We start from the raw sequence: 15,946 nt of genomic DNA, 5'->3' as shown, positions 1-15,946 counted from the left end.
ACTTTTTATCATTTGTGAGCGAAATGCATGCACTTGTAACGTGAGTTTTTGCAACAGTGAAAGACCTCTACATCAGAACAGTCTACGGGTGGAGGAGAAAATGAAAAAACACAACCATACAGCAATATCTGTACAGGGACACTAGATGTTGATATTTTATTAAATACATTTAAATAACAGCCATTCAGTCAAATAGTCACAGCCTGACTTGAACTGACTGAAATAAATCTCAGAGAGATTGTTGAAGGTTTACAAATATTTGCTGTATAATTTATAAATGCAGACAGATTGCCAACATGTTGTCAGTCTAAATGAACACAACCTGAAGGGCGTCAACTCAGCTGGCTGCCAGCTGGCTGCATCTGGTTATAGTCCTATAAAAGAGGAAGGTTCCTTAGCACAAAATTAATAACTGAATGTGAATTTCTGTTAAATGTGAATTGCTCTCTATTTAGTTTATTGCCAACTGTGCTGATATTTATTCCTGAGAAAAAAAAGCATGTCTTATTTTTTGAAATAAGACATGATATTGAAATAAACTGATTGTTTTTAGAACGGAGCATATTTTTCCCCATTTAGTGGATCTGGCTTTTCATGTGTTGCACATAACAAATATCCAAATATCTAAATAAATACATAATAATAAAAATAAAATCAGATATATGTATTAAAACTTGGGTCATTAGAAACATTAGTTAGCACAGTTTAAAACAAGGTTGCAAGAGTGTTTTCAGCAAGGGTAAATCTTATTGCTCCAAAGTCCAAATTTTTAACTACAGGATTGATTTTTATTTTTTTAGCATTAGTCAGGAGTTTAAATAACTGATTCATTGGCTTGTCACATTCAGCAGCTTAGCAGGAAACAGAGAATCTCTGTAACTGCAAAAGAAACCAGACTTTGCCTCATACATATTTTAATCTCCGTTTGTTTTTATACCATCATTTTGAGATTGTAGCAAGGCTTTGGCAGACTTGCTACAATCTCCCTCTGCACACTAAACCCCAAAGTAAACCCTAATACCTGCAGGCGAAGCTCAAATCATTTATTGGCCAATACATTTCAGCTTAAAAAAATTTGAATGTGGGTGCTTTTGTGTTCTTACTTTTTTTTTTTTGGTCTAGCTGCAACACAGCACGCTGCACTAACTTTCACCAAAAAAAAAAGCCTTGCATTTATCTTTAGCCTCACTGCACTAGTCATTCATTCTCTCATTCATTCATCCTTTTGTCTTTTTAATTCATTCAACAGCCCTTTTTCCCTCCCTCACTCCCTCTCGGGTGGAGAGACAGGCAGTGGCGTACTGAGTGATCAACGCATTCCTGTCACGCCATTCCACGGTTCATGAATCACTTGAGTTGAAAGAAAAAGAAGCTAAGAATCTATTTGTCTTACTGTGTGTTATGTAATGTACATATGTTTGTACAGGAACCATTATTATGTTGGCGGTGTTACTAGCAGCGCATAGCTCTGAAAGAACAAATCTAATTAAGTTTGGGTAAGGGAAAGGACCTCACAAACAAAGACAACAGTATTACAAGAGAGAGAGAGAGAAAGGGAGAGAGACCTTCTGTGACTATAATCATGGTGCAGATTAGTGAAAAACAATGACTGACTTCGATCATAATCTTTGACACCTCGGTATGACCCTGAAAATTGACCATTTGGTCAAAGCATTTAACAGATAACTACCAGATAATGTAGCAAACATGGATAATTATGTATTAGATTTTGCACAGCATCACACAGAATGATAAATGGTAAATGCACTGGTTCTTCTATAGTGCTTTTCTAATACACCTGAGCACCCATTCACAACCATTCATACATGCATTTTTTTCTATGCTTGAGTCCTTTCTAATTAAAATTCACACACATTCATACGGATACATCCGAAACTAACTTGGGGTAAGTATCTTGGCTATTTAGCATGCAGACTGGAGCAGCCAGGGATCAAACCACCGACGTTCTAAGTAGTAGATGCTCTACACCTGAGCTACAGCCACCCCCATATAGCGTGACAATGAGGAAAGTGAATAATGTCTTCACTTTACGATTACATCATTCAGCTCATTCAGATTAAAAGTCCAGCCCAAGTCCAAGTGAAGTGTTACAAAGAGGAATTTATAACAAATAGCTTTACAAGCTTAAATTCATGGAGATTACTGTTATATGGAAACACCTAAAGAAAATAATAACAATATACAGGGAAAAAGCAAGTGCTGCATGGCTCTAGAGGTTTATCCAACAGGTGTTTATTAGTAGTGTGAACACAAGCTCAATATAAAAAAATTTAATTAAAAAGGAATTGCTAAATATAATTGCCAAAAATCATGTAACAAGTTTATTCTTGGTTTGTTTTGCCTGCTGAATTGCTCCAAGAATAAACTTGCGACATGATTTTACCCTAAACAGAGTGGCTCAGCAACCCCTCCTCCTCCTCCCCTTGTTGTTTTTTTAAAAAAAAAGTAGAGCTTTGGTAACACAGCATGGGGTTTCAAATGCTGCTAATTGAAAGAAACCCCCTAAAAATGGGTTCATAATTAATTTTATCCAGTCAGTACTGGATCCTGTAAAAAGAGAACTTCTTGGTTTGTAATCAGCACCATGCACAAAGCTGTGAACAACACTGTAACTCCCCATTGCAACGTTAATGGTTCCTGAAGCTTTACTTTCATTTTCAAACAGGCTGTGTGCTCCCTAGGGGAGATCATTCAGTGTGTAGAGCCTAAGGGGGCAAAGAAGGAACCTCTTAATAGAGCTTACTAATGGCAGTTTCCACGGTTACCGCCTTCAAAACAAAACCCCAGTTACCATCCCAACATCACCGGGCCTAAGAGCATGCAGCTCAGCTTATTCAGAGTCTGGTGACAGGTCCAATGAAAGCCTGCTGTGAAACAATGCCTGACTGACTGGAGCGAATGCAGTTATTTATTCTCCATCCCTCCCCCTAAAAATGCTGATGTCACCTTTCACTTTCCCTACCGACCTACAAGCCAACTGACAGCGTCACTGACTTTCTCAACATGACCCCCTGCGTTGTGCTGGAAAAAGATGTGGGTGATAAACAACGCATCATTCATTTCTCACAGTCACAAGATGACACTGCACATTAATAAAGAATAGAGCCATTCATTCCAGCCACGTTATTTTTATCTCTACTGTGTATCCATAAATAGCACTTCTATTAGGATATGATAAAATGTTGTTCCTGAAATAGCAGATGAATAAACAAGTTTTGAAAGTGGGGATGTACACAGCTGCACATTTGACATTTAGCTGCAATGTCGCCAAAAGTAAACAGGAAAGAAACACGTGTATGAGAGTCATCAATGTGACCAATAAACCTGTTAGAAGGTCACAAAGATATTTAAGATAAAATAAATTACAGCAGAGTGTTTGGCAATACACAGTAAATAAGAAACAGAGTATAGAATAAGCAATTTATCCGACAGGTTACTCTTTTTGTGTGTTTTATTACACAACTTCCTGAGTTTGATGTGTTGTGATGGATTGCTTCCATTAGCTGGAAAAGGTTTTTAATCAGCTAGGAAGGATCATAACTCTAGTGACAGAGGATTTGACAGCAGGGTGGCAGCAGCACGTTTCTTGAGAATACCAAATGTTGCTTTGTTCTTGTAGCAAAACAAATAAGAACAGCAAAGAGTAAAGAACACAGCTCAAAGAGCTTTCCAGTGAAAGACATGTAGGCCCATAAAGCCCACAGAGCAAACTGGAAGTCAGTGAATGACTAGATTTGGTAGTTTTAGATATATTCACACTATGATTATATACATAAATTGTTGAATTGAAATGATGACTGACCCACAGACTCTGTGCACCTGATTAGTTGTAATAGCTAAATCACTGTCCTGATCAACCTCTCTCTGCATTATTAATGCTGAAGCAGACTAAAATTAGTACTGGGAAGCAAACTGGAACAGTATCGGTATTCCAGTTTTTCAAGCTTGACGTGAATTTTTCCAATACTACTATACCGATGAACAGGAAAATAAACAAAACACCCACTGTGGCTTTTCAAGGGTTTCAACATACAAAATTACCGACTACCAGGAGCGTCATGGAGCAAACTCAGAGGTTCTAATTATATGACACAACAATTATTAGCAAACGCTTCACTCTAAAGGAGAAAACAACAAAGCAACATAAATCATTTGATACTAGAGCATGATTAATACAGGATTTTTAATGCCGATAACATTACTGCCCTCTATTGGGCAAACTATACAATGTAACACTCCTTACATAGTTGAAGGGTGTTTCTGTCATTTTTTTATCCGTTGTAAATTCTGACACCAATAGGTTATCAAGTAGCTAATAACAGCCAATATAATCAACTTGCTGATAAATTGACTAATTGTAATCCCCCCCCCAAATGATGCCACCGAATAGCAAGAGCGTTAATGCTAGCTACCAGCTACTAACAGCTGTCCTGCAAAGTTTGGAAGAGAAAGCTGAAAGGAAGTTTGTCTTAGCTCTGCTGTGGAAACAGTAAAAGCAACGCAAAAAGTGACATTACACTAAAAGCAGAACAGGCCATCTGTTTAGGACTGATTATGAAGACCTCATTATATTAGTAACAGAACCTAAATGGAATTTATTAATTATTTCGATTTTTTTTTAACTTTATAAATTTATTTTTTCATGACGACAGTAAAATTCATTATATTCTAGAAAGTCCTGAAAGGTGAATTGGCCAACTAGCAAGAGTTCTATACATCTGGAGGAGCAATTGTTGGTCAAAAGTGTTGGTGCTAATGGCCACCTGCAAAATAACCGATCTCATTAAGATGAGTGAGCATCAACCTTTACTCTCTATACCACATCATCTGAATATAAATTAGAGATGGACCAATCCAATATTACATATCGGTCCGATACTGACCTAAATTACTGGATCGGATATCGGAGAGAAATAAAAAATGTAATCCGATCCATTAAATATCACAAAAGCACCTCACAAAACTAGCGACACAGCGTAACCCGGGTCATGACCTTAGCACGTCTGAGCGGTGTGCGTCTCGTGATAGAGTGGCGTGCGAGACCTGTTGGCGGTCTGGTTGAGCATTTGGAGCCTCACTACGTGCTTCCAAACCAGAATTTCATTTTGGAGAAAGCTATCCCAGAGAAGTAAAGCAAGTGTGTAAGTTCATCTCTGAATGTTCGTAAAGCATTCCCACGTTAAGCTTAACAACCGATATATGGAGCGACTGCCTCTCTCTCCCTCCCTCTCCTGCTGCTACTTCAAATTGAAACTGATCAACAATCAGCTGATCGGCTTTTCTGTCGCGACCCCCGTCTCTCTTGTTTGTTTTTCACCCACTTTGCGGCAGAAAGAGGAAACCGGGCTGAACAACAGCAGCACGTTTAAGCTTGATAAGCTGTTGTTAGAATTTATTTAAGATTACTTTCTACACCAGGATCTAGCAAAGTTTTGCCAGGGGGGCAGGTAGGGCATTAACAGGGAAAGAGGGGCACAAAAACATACTTTTCTTTCTAATTCTCATGTCTAGCTTTTAATAAATAATTATCTGAATCTTACAACCAAAGTTTTCATCTGATGTAAAATGTATAGAAATCCATTATTGTATATACACTCTACAAAAATATAAACGCAACACCTTTGTTACTGCTCCCATTCCCCATGGGATGGACGTAGAGACCTAAAATTCATTCCAGATACACAATATAACCATCCCTCCCAAACAGTGGTCACAAATCAGTCCAAAACTGCACATTCCAGGGTGGCCTTTTGTTGTGGGCAGTCTGAGGTACACCTGTGCACTACTCATGATGTCAGATCAGCATCCTGATGTGGCACACCTGTGAGGTGGGATGGATTATCTCAATATAGCAGATGTGCCCACTACCACACATTTGGACTGATTTGTGACCACTGTTTGGGAGGGATGGTTATATTGTGTATCTGGAATGAATTTTAGGTCTCTACGTCCATCCCATGGGGAATGGGAGCAGTAACAAAGGTGTTGCGTTTATATTTTTGTTGAGTGTAGTAACTATTAAGTCAAATTTATAACCTAGAAAGCTACTGTACTTTTTCCTTTGCAATTCTGTTGAAGAAAGATGTTGAATCTATTTAATTACTGTAGAAAAATTATAGACTTCTGTGCATTTTTTTTAACACGTGCTTTAAATTCAAGTTGATTACGTCAATTAAGCATTATGGGGGGGGGGGGGGGGGGGGGGGGGTCCCTATTTCTTTCTTTCTTTTTTTTGCTGGCAACCCTATTAGTTAGGTTGTTTAATATTTCCACTAAGTACTCTTTAAAATACCACAATAGGGGGGATGGTGTAGGTTTAAGTTTATTAGATTGATCAGTGTTGGTGGACTATGAATATATATATATCCTATATCGGATTTATATTGCTATCGGCAGATATCCAAATTCATGATATCGGTATCGGACATAAAAAAGTGGTATTGTGCCATCTCTAATATAAATACGGATTAAATACTGTACAGCGAAAACTTGATTAAACAATGTTTGACTGAAACTGTTTAACAGATTAAAATGCTAATGGGAAAAAATGCCTTTTTTGCATCACGTTTATAAGATCGGGTCTATAAAGAAGCAACCTAAAAGGGAGACGTGGGTGGTCAAACTTAACAGATATAGGTCAGAGACCAGCCAATTTGACGAGAAACGCATCAGACAGCTGAAATGGGTGCATAGTATAAACTATTTTCCTCGAGTTAACAGATGTGTTTGTTTGGCTAATAGCCTTTCATTGAAGAATAATCTGAGGACATAGACGTGAATGTAGTGGATATGGACAGCTGCGAAGCAACACCTGCATGACGTCACAGGGAAGTTAGACTAAATCTTTTAATCACAAAGCAGACAATGAACTTCTTTTTTTTTTTCTAAACATTTCTGTGTGTTGATCAGGCTTGCCCGCCGCTAAACAAAACTCCTTCTTAAATCTGCTTAAATCAACAACTATCCGATGTCATAAATGCTTGTTTTTTTGGAAAAGGAAAAAAAGAAGTGGTAATGTCCTTGAGCTACAGCGACGTGATGTGAATAAACTCAGTGGGAACTGTTTGAGGATTTACAAGTTCCTACAAGACACCTTTAAATGAGGCCTCTGACAGCTTGGCACAAAGACAGTGTGATTGATGGGTCTGCTTACCTGCAGAAAGGTAGCTTTGAGGAAGTCGCCGTGACACATGAGCAGTGAATGGAGTAAACAGCTGGAACTTTTGACCCTGTACCCGCTTTTGATCAACACTACGCCCCTCTGTAACTCTGCCATTATGTCACACTAATTGTTCTCTTGTTTGAGTAAAACACATTATTGCACTCAGGTTGGAGGCAGGCTGTACTGCCAACACTGGTCACACTTGAAGTCTCTTTGTAAACAGAGGACAAAGTTGATTCATAAAAATAATCTTTGCAATTATGCAAACAGAAAAGTATTACACTTGAAGGAATGACCTCCAGAAAGGTAGAAAAAAGTGCCTTTGCCTGGTCACGATGTGCACATATCATGTTTTGCAGCAGAGCTTGCTTTCGGATTGGTTGAAGGTCCTGTTTACACTTGCACGATGCCCTCTGTTGGAAACCTGCTTCTTTCTCCTCTGTGCTGTTAGCAAATCATAAAGATTAAGATAGTTTTTCTTTTTCACCTGCTTTTTCTGGAAGAAAGAAAGAAAAGAAAGAAAGTGTACTTTATTGGTCCCCGTGGGGAAAATCCCTCTCTGCATTTAACCCATTCACTCAGTGAAGCAGTGGGCAGCCACTGGGCGCCCGGGGAGCAGTGTGTAGGGACGGTACCTTGCTCAGGGGTACCTCAGGGTAGCTGTTCAGGGGAATCGAATCCCCGACCTTCCGATCATGGGGCCACCACTCTACCTACTGAGCTATCCCTGCCCCTACAGAGAGGTAAAATGTTAACCTGAAATGTTTATGTGAAAAAAAATGCACTAATCTTGCTAATCTTAAGGATTTGGATTTCAGCAAACTCATAATATCTTCTACTTAATGCTTAGAGTGTGGGTTTTACGGGGATAATTTGTGGAGATATTGTGCTTCGAGACGGCTGAAAAGACACGAAGAGGCTTTTGAAAATGGATGTGAGGATTAGAAATCTTAACTAGGAGGGGGACGCCGCTCACTCCCTAAGGGGCTGGAATTTCTTCACTCCACTGTTCCCAGCTAACCCCCACACCCTCTGCTCTTACAAATAACAGAGCGGCAGGAAAGGCTCTTTAATTATAGGAGGTGTGTGCGTGATGTGATGTCTTTTAAAGCATAATAACCCCAACTGTAATTAGGAGCATTTGATGCGGCCGATGGCTGTCACTCAAAACCTGTGAACACATTTGCTAGAGGGCAGTCTGACACCTCCCAACTGTTTCTTTAGCCAATCAGGAGGGCAGTGGTAGCGACCTGAAAAGTTTATACATCATGAAAGAGGGCTCCTGGTGTCTTCTAAATAAGATCCAACTAAAGTAATTCATGCACTACTGGCACAAGCAACAAGCACACCACTAATTAAACACTCAGAGCACGCTGGATGTTCAGTTGGCCTACTTTAAGTTGTTTTTTAAAAAATCTGCTCCAAGGCAGTACGATAATCACTGGGAGGATGGTAACAGAGATGGGGAGGAGTCATGCACCTCTGATCCAAGGCTCACTGCACACCTAAAAAGAGCGCGGCTAGGATGTGAATAGAGCTGCACCCAGTGTTGTGATGTCTCTATGGCACTTGACATACTCCACTTCCTCCATAAATAAAGCAGGGGGTCAATCCAGGTTAAGTGGCTGGATAAAGCATGCTAAAATATCCTCTTTCTGATTTGGTGCTCACAGTTTATACAAGTTTGAGAGTTTGCGTGTTCAGATTGTCTCTGTTGGGTCCAACAAAAACTTAAGTGCTCCTAACCGGTGAAAATATTAAGGCCCCGGATTAATCGTCCTTATTTAACTGCTGATAATGTTTTGATAAGATGAGATTTTAGCTGGTTGTCCATTCACAATAGACATGTTATCTATGGCTGGCATGAGTTCAAGACATCTTGGCAGGGGGTGGATGACTGGGCATGCGGTGTTTGATTGGTCTGCTGTTATCTGCAGCACCTGAGGCATTTCTACATACTGTCACATATATAATTTAATGCAAAAAAACAGCAAGCGGGTTTAACTGGTAAAGTAGGTGGGCCAAAAGTCTCCTAAAAGCAGATAATGATCAACAAATACGGCTGTTAACGTGTAAACTAACCCGAAACTAATTTACCACTCACCACCTGTTAAGATATTTATCTGCAGTTTATTTTTCTGTTTGCTTCTTTGTGATTAGAACTACTTTCAGTAAGAAATGACTACAGCCTGATGATTGTATGGATATAGATAATTAGCATAAAACTGATTATAATATAATTACATTTATTGCTCTTCAACCATAAAGTGAGGCAGATATTTTCAAACCTTTTACTCAACTGTTATATTCTACAGGCTCATGGGGTGTAACTGAGTGAAGTGTGCTGGACAAACGGTGGAACAATGTCACAGATTCTTTGTGTCCATATAAAAACTTATTCATACTCTATACTTTATGAAGATATAAAAGCCCACTCTTGCTTCAGGTCAGGGAGATTTGTGGGCATTCACTTATGCACAGCATTTTAGTCAGATTGAAATCTGGACTTTGACTGGACTGTTTTTTCAGTCACTCTTTTGCAGATTTGCTACTTTGCTTGGGATCATTGTCCGGTGGCATGGCTAATATTTAACATTCTAACTGAGGAGTTATGTCTGAGATTCTTTGAGCGCTGCAGAGCCTGACCTTGTGGTGAATTTTCTGGGATTTCCACTCCTGGGAATATTGATATTCGTCTTGAAGGTTATTCACTTGTTATTCAATCCTTCTCATTGTATAAATGATGAACTCCAAATTGTTAGGAAACAACTATATAACCCTTCCCAGACTGAACAAACAGCTGATATCTGTCCTCCTCAGCAACTAACACACCTGAAGCCTCCAGACCTGCAAACTGATAAAACATCAGCTTTCAGCATATTTACAGTTGCTGATGCTCAGATAATCAAGTACATGTGATTAGCAGCAGATAACTCCTCTGGATACCTATATGATTTCACACACTGGTTCTATAGTTTGCCTTAGTAACACAACCACAACAATGGTTGTGTTACAGGCAAACAGTGCAAATCACTACAGGTAAGTCACAGTTTCCACATCTGGTTCTAAACCCTAATCAGTCCCATCTTCCCCTTCATCTTTATCAAAGTGTCTGTTTTGTTTTGTTGTATTAAATTGGAACTCTTGATTTTTTTTGCGTGTGCTTTCTGTTTCATTTTGGGCTTTTGCTTTAGCCAGATCACAGGTTCCCTTTTTGCTCAGTGACTCACTTCACGTCACTTTAATCTAACTAGCTGTTTGGCTCCCAGGAAACCACAGAAAACCATATACTTTTCCGTGGCTCCCAGGAAACCACAGAAAACCATATACTTTTCCCTTCACAGAACATGAAATAAAAGTGAGATTAGAATTATTCTTAAGTGCCTGTTCATTCCCACATCTTAAAACAGACCACAAGTGTGCATTATCTTTTGTTTAACTTTAATTGCAGCACATGCTTTTCTTACAACACAGATTCGCTTCTGTGATAATGTTAAGATTTGTTAAGGGTGTAACAATTATGAAACCAAGCCAGAAACTGCAATAAAGAAGTCTGTAACTGACTTATGGAGACAAACTAAGTGTTACTCACTTAATCCCTATTCTATAATTCACAATGAAAGAACAGTGAAGGACACAATAGTCTTACTTTACAAATATGTCATTATTATTGAGCCACTGCACTTCCTGCATCAGCGTATCAGCATTAGTACTGTGATATTGGCAGATTGGCCACATGCAGTGTGTGTTCCTTAACAGCACATGAGGTGCACATAAAATATGTGCACCTCATGTGCTGTAGATGTATCTATTTATTCGATCTAGCGGCTTCTTCATCACTCAAAATTCAAAACTGCTGCAGCTAGTGAGGCTGGTGTAATGGGATGGAATTGTAAGTAAAAAGTAGCATTTGTTTAGGTTGGGCATAATTTTGTGTGTGAATCCTGTTAATCTGATATTTTCAGTTTAAGTCTATATGTATCTACGTGTATGTGAGCAAAAGAGCGCTTTGGAGGAAGTCAAATGACTTCTATGGCTTGCTGAGAGACAATTCAGGAAAGCATATTACTGTCATAGAATCTGTTAATGGAAAAGATTCTGATGTTGTTGTACATTTGCTCAGACATTATTAAGAAATCTCTAACCAGATAATAAAAAGGGAAAACTGTTTTCAGCTTTTAAAGTACTCACCCTCCTTCACTCTCTGCTTCCTCTGAGCTCCGGCCTGCAGCTCTGGCCTCAGCGACAGTGGCCGCAGTTCTTTTCCTTCGTGTTGGCGTAGTCCTGTGCAGAGAGCCAGTTCGCCGTGCCTCTTCACGTCCCCTGAACTCCTCTCTGACCTGGTCTTGCAGCGATGGCAGAGCGTTCTTCAACGCCTTCATTTCATCCTTCAGCTCTGACACACACTGAATCAGGGCTTCAAGGCGATCCAGCACTTCGGCCTGACCGCTGGGCAGACCAGGACCATCCACCAGCGTGAGACCATACCCTTGCTCATTAGTATGGTGAAATTGGAATCCCAGGCACGAGCCTCTTCGCCGAGACCTAAAATTTTGGTAACACACCACAGCCAAGCTGACACCAGCCACTCCAGCCAACGCTCCCAAAACCAGTACCTTGCTGTCTGTCTGGGCCATCCTGCAAACCTGAAGATACGCGAAGAAAAAAAACAACCTGAGGGTCACTGACTGCAGAAACTTTGCTGTGAAAGGAAGATTGTAGTTAATGAATTGCTAATTCTTTTGAGGCTGCGGCCATCCCTTTTGCTTTCACACCTTTTCTTACCACACTTCTCCCTTCCAGTCAGCTTTGCATGAGTACATTTTGATACAACACTATTGCCAACAAGCAGCCATTTCAGCATTGACCTTCTGTGGCTCACCCTCCCCATGAAGGGTGTCTATAATTATCATAAGCGCAGCTCTCATGCCAGCATTCTTCTACATGACTGTGGTTTTGTGAACTGAACTAAACTCAGAGATATATTGTATTTATACTGTTTGAACAGCCATTTCCTCAAAATGAGTTTAATATGTTATGATAAGTTTGCTACATTTTTTGAGCTTTTAAAGTGCTTGAAACACTATAGCTTCAATATAATGGGTGTAAAATATATTTGATTTTCACATCCTTAAAAAAAATGATGGAAAATATTGAAAATTTTCCATGATATAATTTTTTTCCACCATGCTAACAGAGAAAAACAAAAGCCCTTTCACTCACATGTGTCTCATGACTTGCATGAATGATCAGTGTCTGAAAGGAGCATTGTCAACACTGATTTCAATATGTACTTAGTTCTTGCAGAAAGATTTGCCTGCACAGGGTCTACTAAAAGTGAAGCAAGGACACAACAGCGAGAGTTTAACTATACGGAAAACAACATTCCCCTGTTTGGATAATAGGCTATACTTTGCTTTCTTTAAGACAAATGATCATGGCATTTAAATTCACATTACACTTCCGACCAACTTTAGCATTTAAACCCCTTTCTGATTAACGAAGCACCAGATATGAAACACATAAAACGAGACTCTGCCAGCACTGAAATTTCTAACATTAGTCAGCAACAAAGTGTTTAAACAAAGACACATGCTAGTAGTGGCTAGCCTCAGATAATTGGATCAACACATAATCTTCAAGGGAGCGTGTCAGCCAGCAGTCAAACAGCAGCTATTGCAGCCCGAGCACATTAAGAAATTTAAAAGCTTTCACGGTTTTCCTTAGCAGTACCCTATGAGATACCACAGCTTCACTAGAAGCACAGAAGATATCTGTGTTAATTAGCTTACAATATCATGAAGTTATGCTGCTAGCTCTTAGTCGCCAGTTACCAAACGACGTGCCAACGTTAAAAACAGAGCGACACGCTAACGTCACACAGATACAAAAACATAAATTGATCGCTTTCAGTAACAGAGAATCATCTCGAGGTCTTACATGAACAAAATGTACGTAAAAGTAATGAAAAGTGACATTAATATACACCTTACTGTAAGGTAGGGAAGGAGGCACTTGTCGGCTTGACAGCTATCTGGTGCGACAGCAAAAACATTCCGTGCTGGCTCAGGCGCCGAAAGGAAGAGTTCCGGTTATGTGCCAAAAACAAAAATTGATTGCTGATGGTTCTGTGTGCTTATGTTTAATATATTTGGTTAAACTGGTAAATAGAATGCTGTCGACGAGTTTATGAATGGGCTATATATATATGAAAAAAAGAAAATAATAATAATAAAGAAAGCCTGTATTGCAATGACTTTTGTCACTGCGCTATTGTGCCTTATCTGTGTTCTACATTATATTTTATTGAGCCCTTTTTTGGCCACTTCAGATATTTAATGCATAGCTATTAGAATATATCTGTTGTAATTTCTGCCACCGCTGCAGTTTCTGCTGTCACAAGATTTCTCTTGAAAATCACATTTTAAATTTCAATGAGACATTTCTAAAATTATTAATTAATTTATTCATCTATCCCTTTTCTTAACCTCTTATTCTGAGGGGACAGAAGGTTCTCATGGCATAGCTGTCATAGAGTGATAAGCAAGATACTCCCTGCACAGGTCACTAATGCATCACAGGGCCACTAATGACATGTTTAGTAGAAAGAAAACTCCAAATTTACATTAGGTCTGCTTCCCTGTCTGTATTTAAGCCATTCATAAAAGCAATCCTTTCTACCCTCTACCCTCAGTGCACAAGAAACTTTATTTTGTTAGTTACTGATTTCTTTTGAGTATGTTCATTTGGGAGAAGCAACGGTGTAAGAGCCACTGCTTCTATTTCACCAGGCAGAATGTGGGTGGGCCATTTCAGTTACTCCCACTGATGCAGCTAAAACCCTGTTGGCTGTCAAATATGCATATCTGTGCTACACTGTGCTTACATGCATAGAGCACGATGTGGCTTTGATGGAAGAGACTTCTCAGGCTCCAGCTCTAATTTTAACAATTCTAATACTGCTTACTGTGTAGTGTGCAACAGCATTGATCTAGCCCTGTCCTATTTTTATTTTTCTTCCCAAGAGACAGACTATATTGTTTTGAAGGCTCTCCAGATTGTCTAAAGGGCTTTCAAAGTTTTCACATAATGGAATACTATCAACCATGGATTGGCTGAGTACAGAACAAAAGGCAGCAAACATGTAAAGAAGAGCTTTGACATCTTTCAAGAATCCTGGAAAACTATTTCTGAAGAATAAGAAATGAAATAGGGTTGACTAAAGATTTTTGCACATTACTGTATATTCAGCTGAACGTGTGCTCGCATATGCTCTACGTGGCAGTACAGGCCTACACTCTAACAGAACAAAAACAAATCACAGAACATACCTTTTCCTATCTTCCAACTATCTCTGTGAAACATGTCCTTCATGTTGATAAAGTGAGCTTTGATATGAAATGGATAATGCACAAACAACATCCTTATATGCCATTCAGATCCTTTTCCTTCTTGTTGCACTCCAATGTTTGCACTGCAGTCACCTTTTTTAAACTTTACTTGTTGCATCTGTCAATTTATTTTTCAGTTTCTAAACATTCCTCGCTTCAATTTTTTCTCAACTTGGCTTCAACATGCGAGTTAATAATCAGGCAAAGAGTGATCAAGGTCCACTACAATAGCAAATGTGCCAGAACTGCATTTAGAAAACACAGATAATAACTGCTTCAAAATGTTATGTTCTTTACAATTACAATCTCTAACGAAAGTGCAAAGGCTTTGTCATCTAATTAGTTTTTAAAATTCCTTTTATGTAAAACTAGTAGCAATTATTGTGAAATAATAAGCACAAACAATGACTCACCGCTGTGTATGCTTCACTCACACAAGTGTCTCTCTGCAGTGAGCCTGAGCAGAATGTCCTCCAGGATTTAAAAAAAACTGCTAAGCACACGTATTATCACTGCATAAACCTTGGACCTGCACTCTGCAGTCATGGAACTGTCCTTACATGGTCTGATTAAACAGAGAAACACTAAAGCCTAAAAAAAAGATCTTCAAGGATATCAAGCTTTATCTGATAGAGTTTCCCTAGTTATCTAGTTATCAACATATATCATGTCCAATACAAATCTCCAAAAAGGTGACCTTGAATTATGGCAAAGGCCAAAAATCATTGAGTTTTGTATTTTTTTTTAATCATCCTTTTCTGTTTATTTACATTAGTATTAGCTGATCTTCTTCTTCCTTCATGCTTTTTTTAATCTGCACATAAAGACAAGTTCATGATTAATGGTTTGAGAAACATTTCATTCAGGGGAGGGAAAAGAAAACAACCAACAAATGTCCTTGATGACCTTACGAGTGGGTGAATTACATAAATGACTTCTTTCTAAGTTGACTGTGTTTATTTGATTTGGAAGATGAACATGAGATCTCTAAATGGATGTTTCCATTAGCCTATAGAGAGGGAGGTAAGCACACTTTCTTGAAAACAGGGGTAATGAGAAGTTCCCTTGCATAATATGCCGTGGGAATCGCTACGTGCAGTTTCTTCCTTGCTCTCTGAAAGCTGTATTGTTCCTTAGCCCACAGCCTGCATCCAGTTACCACAGGGAACAAAAAGCCCACCTGAAACCCAGAGGCATGGTGGTGCAAAAAGGAGAAGAAAAAAAAAAAACAAAGCTTGGCCAGCAGCTCTGGGTTGGCCCCACAGATGAAGCTATGGCGATAAGAGAGGCGCACCCAGCCATGGCCTTGCTCCCGTCGGGTCAAAGCTTGGAGATGAGCAGATATTGTCAACGATTTTGTTTTATCCACTCA

The 15,946-nt window shown here is 39.2% G+C and overlaps 1 protein-coding gene across 3 annotated transcripts in view; it reads right to left on the bottom strand.

The window, feature by feature from the left end:
- Positions 1–15,040, bottom strand: part of rmdn2 (regulator of microtubule dynamics 2) — a 39,563-nt gene extending 24,523 nt beyond the window's left edge. The window contains exons 1-2 of one of the 3 annotated variants that reach the window (XM_082556420.1): positions 14,988–15,040; positions 11,375–11,829 (exon numbers count right to left, since the gene is read on the bottom strand). In XM_082556420.1, the coding sequence (XP_082412546.1) occupies positions 11,375–11,820 (446 nt within the window). In that variant the 5' untranslated portion in view covers positions 11,821–11,829; positions 14,988–15,040. Of the gene's footprint in view, positions 1–11,374; positions 11,830–13,171; positions 13,261–14,987 lie in introns of those variants that run through there. The other 2 variants (XM_082556419.1, XM_082556418.1) reach the window with 2 other exon arrangements.
- Between the last annotated feature and the right edge of the window lie 906 nt (positions 15,041–15,946).

Source organism: Aulonocara stuartgranti (assembly GCF_965226115.1).
Source record: "Aulonocara stuartgranti genome assembly, chromosome: 13".
Taxonomy (NCBI): Eukaryota; Metazoa; Chordata; class Actinopteri; order Cichliformes; family Cichlidae; genus Aulonocara; species Aulonocara stuartgranti.
Note: the sequence above shows the minus strand (reverse complement) of the source record. Positions and strands in the feature narration are given on the sequence as shown.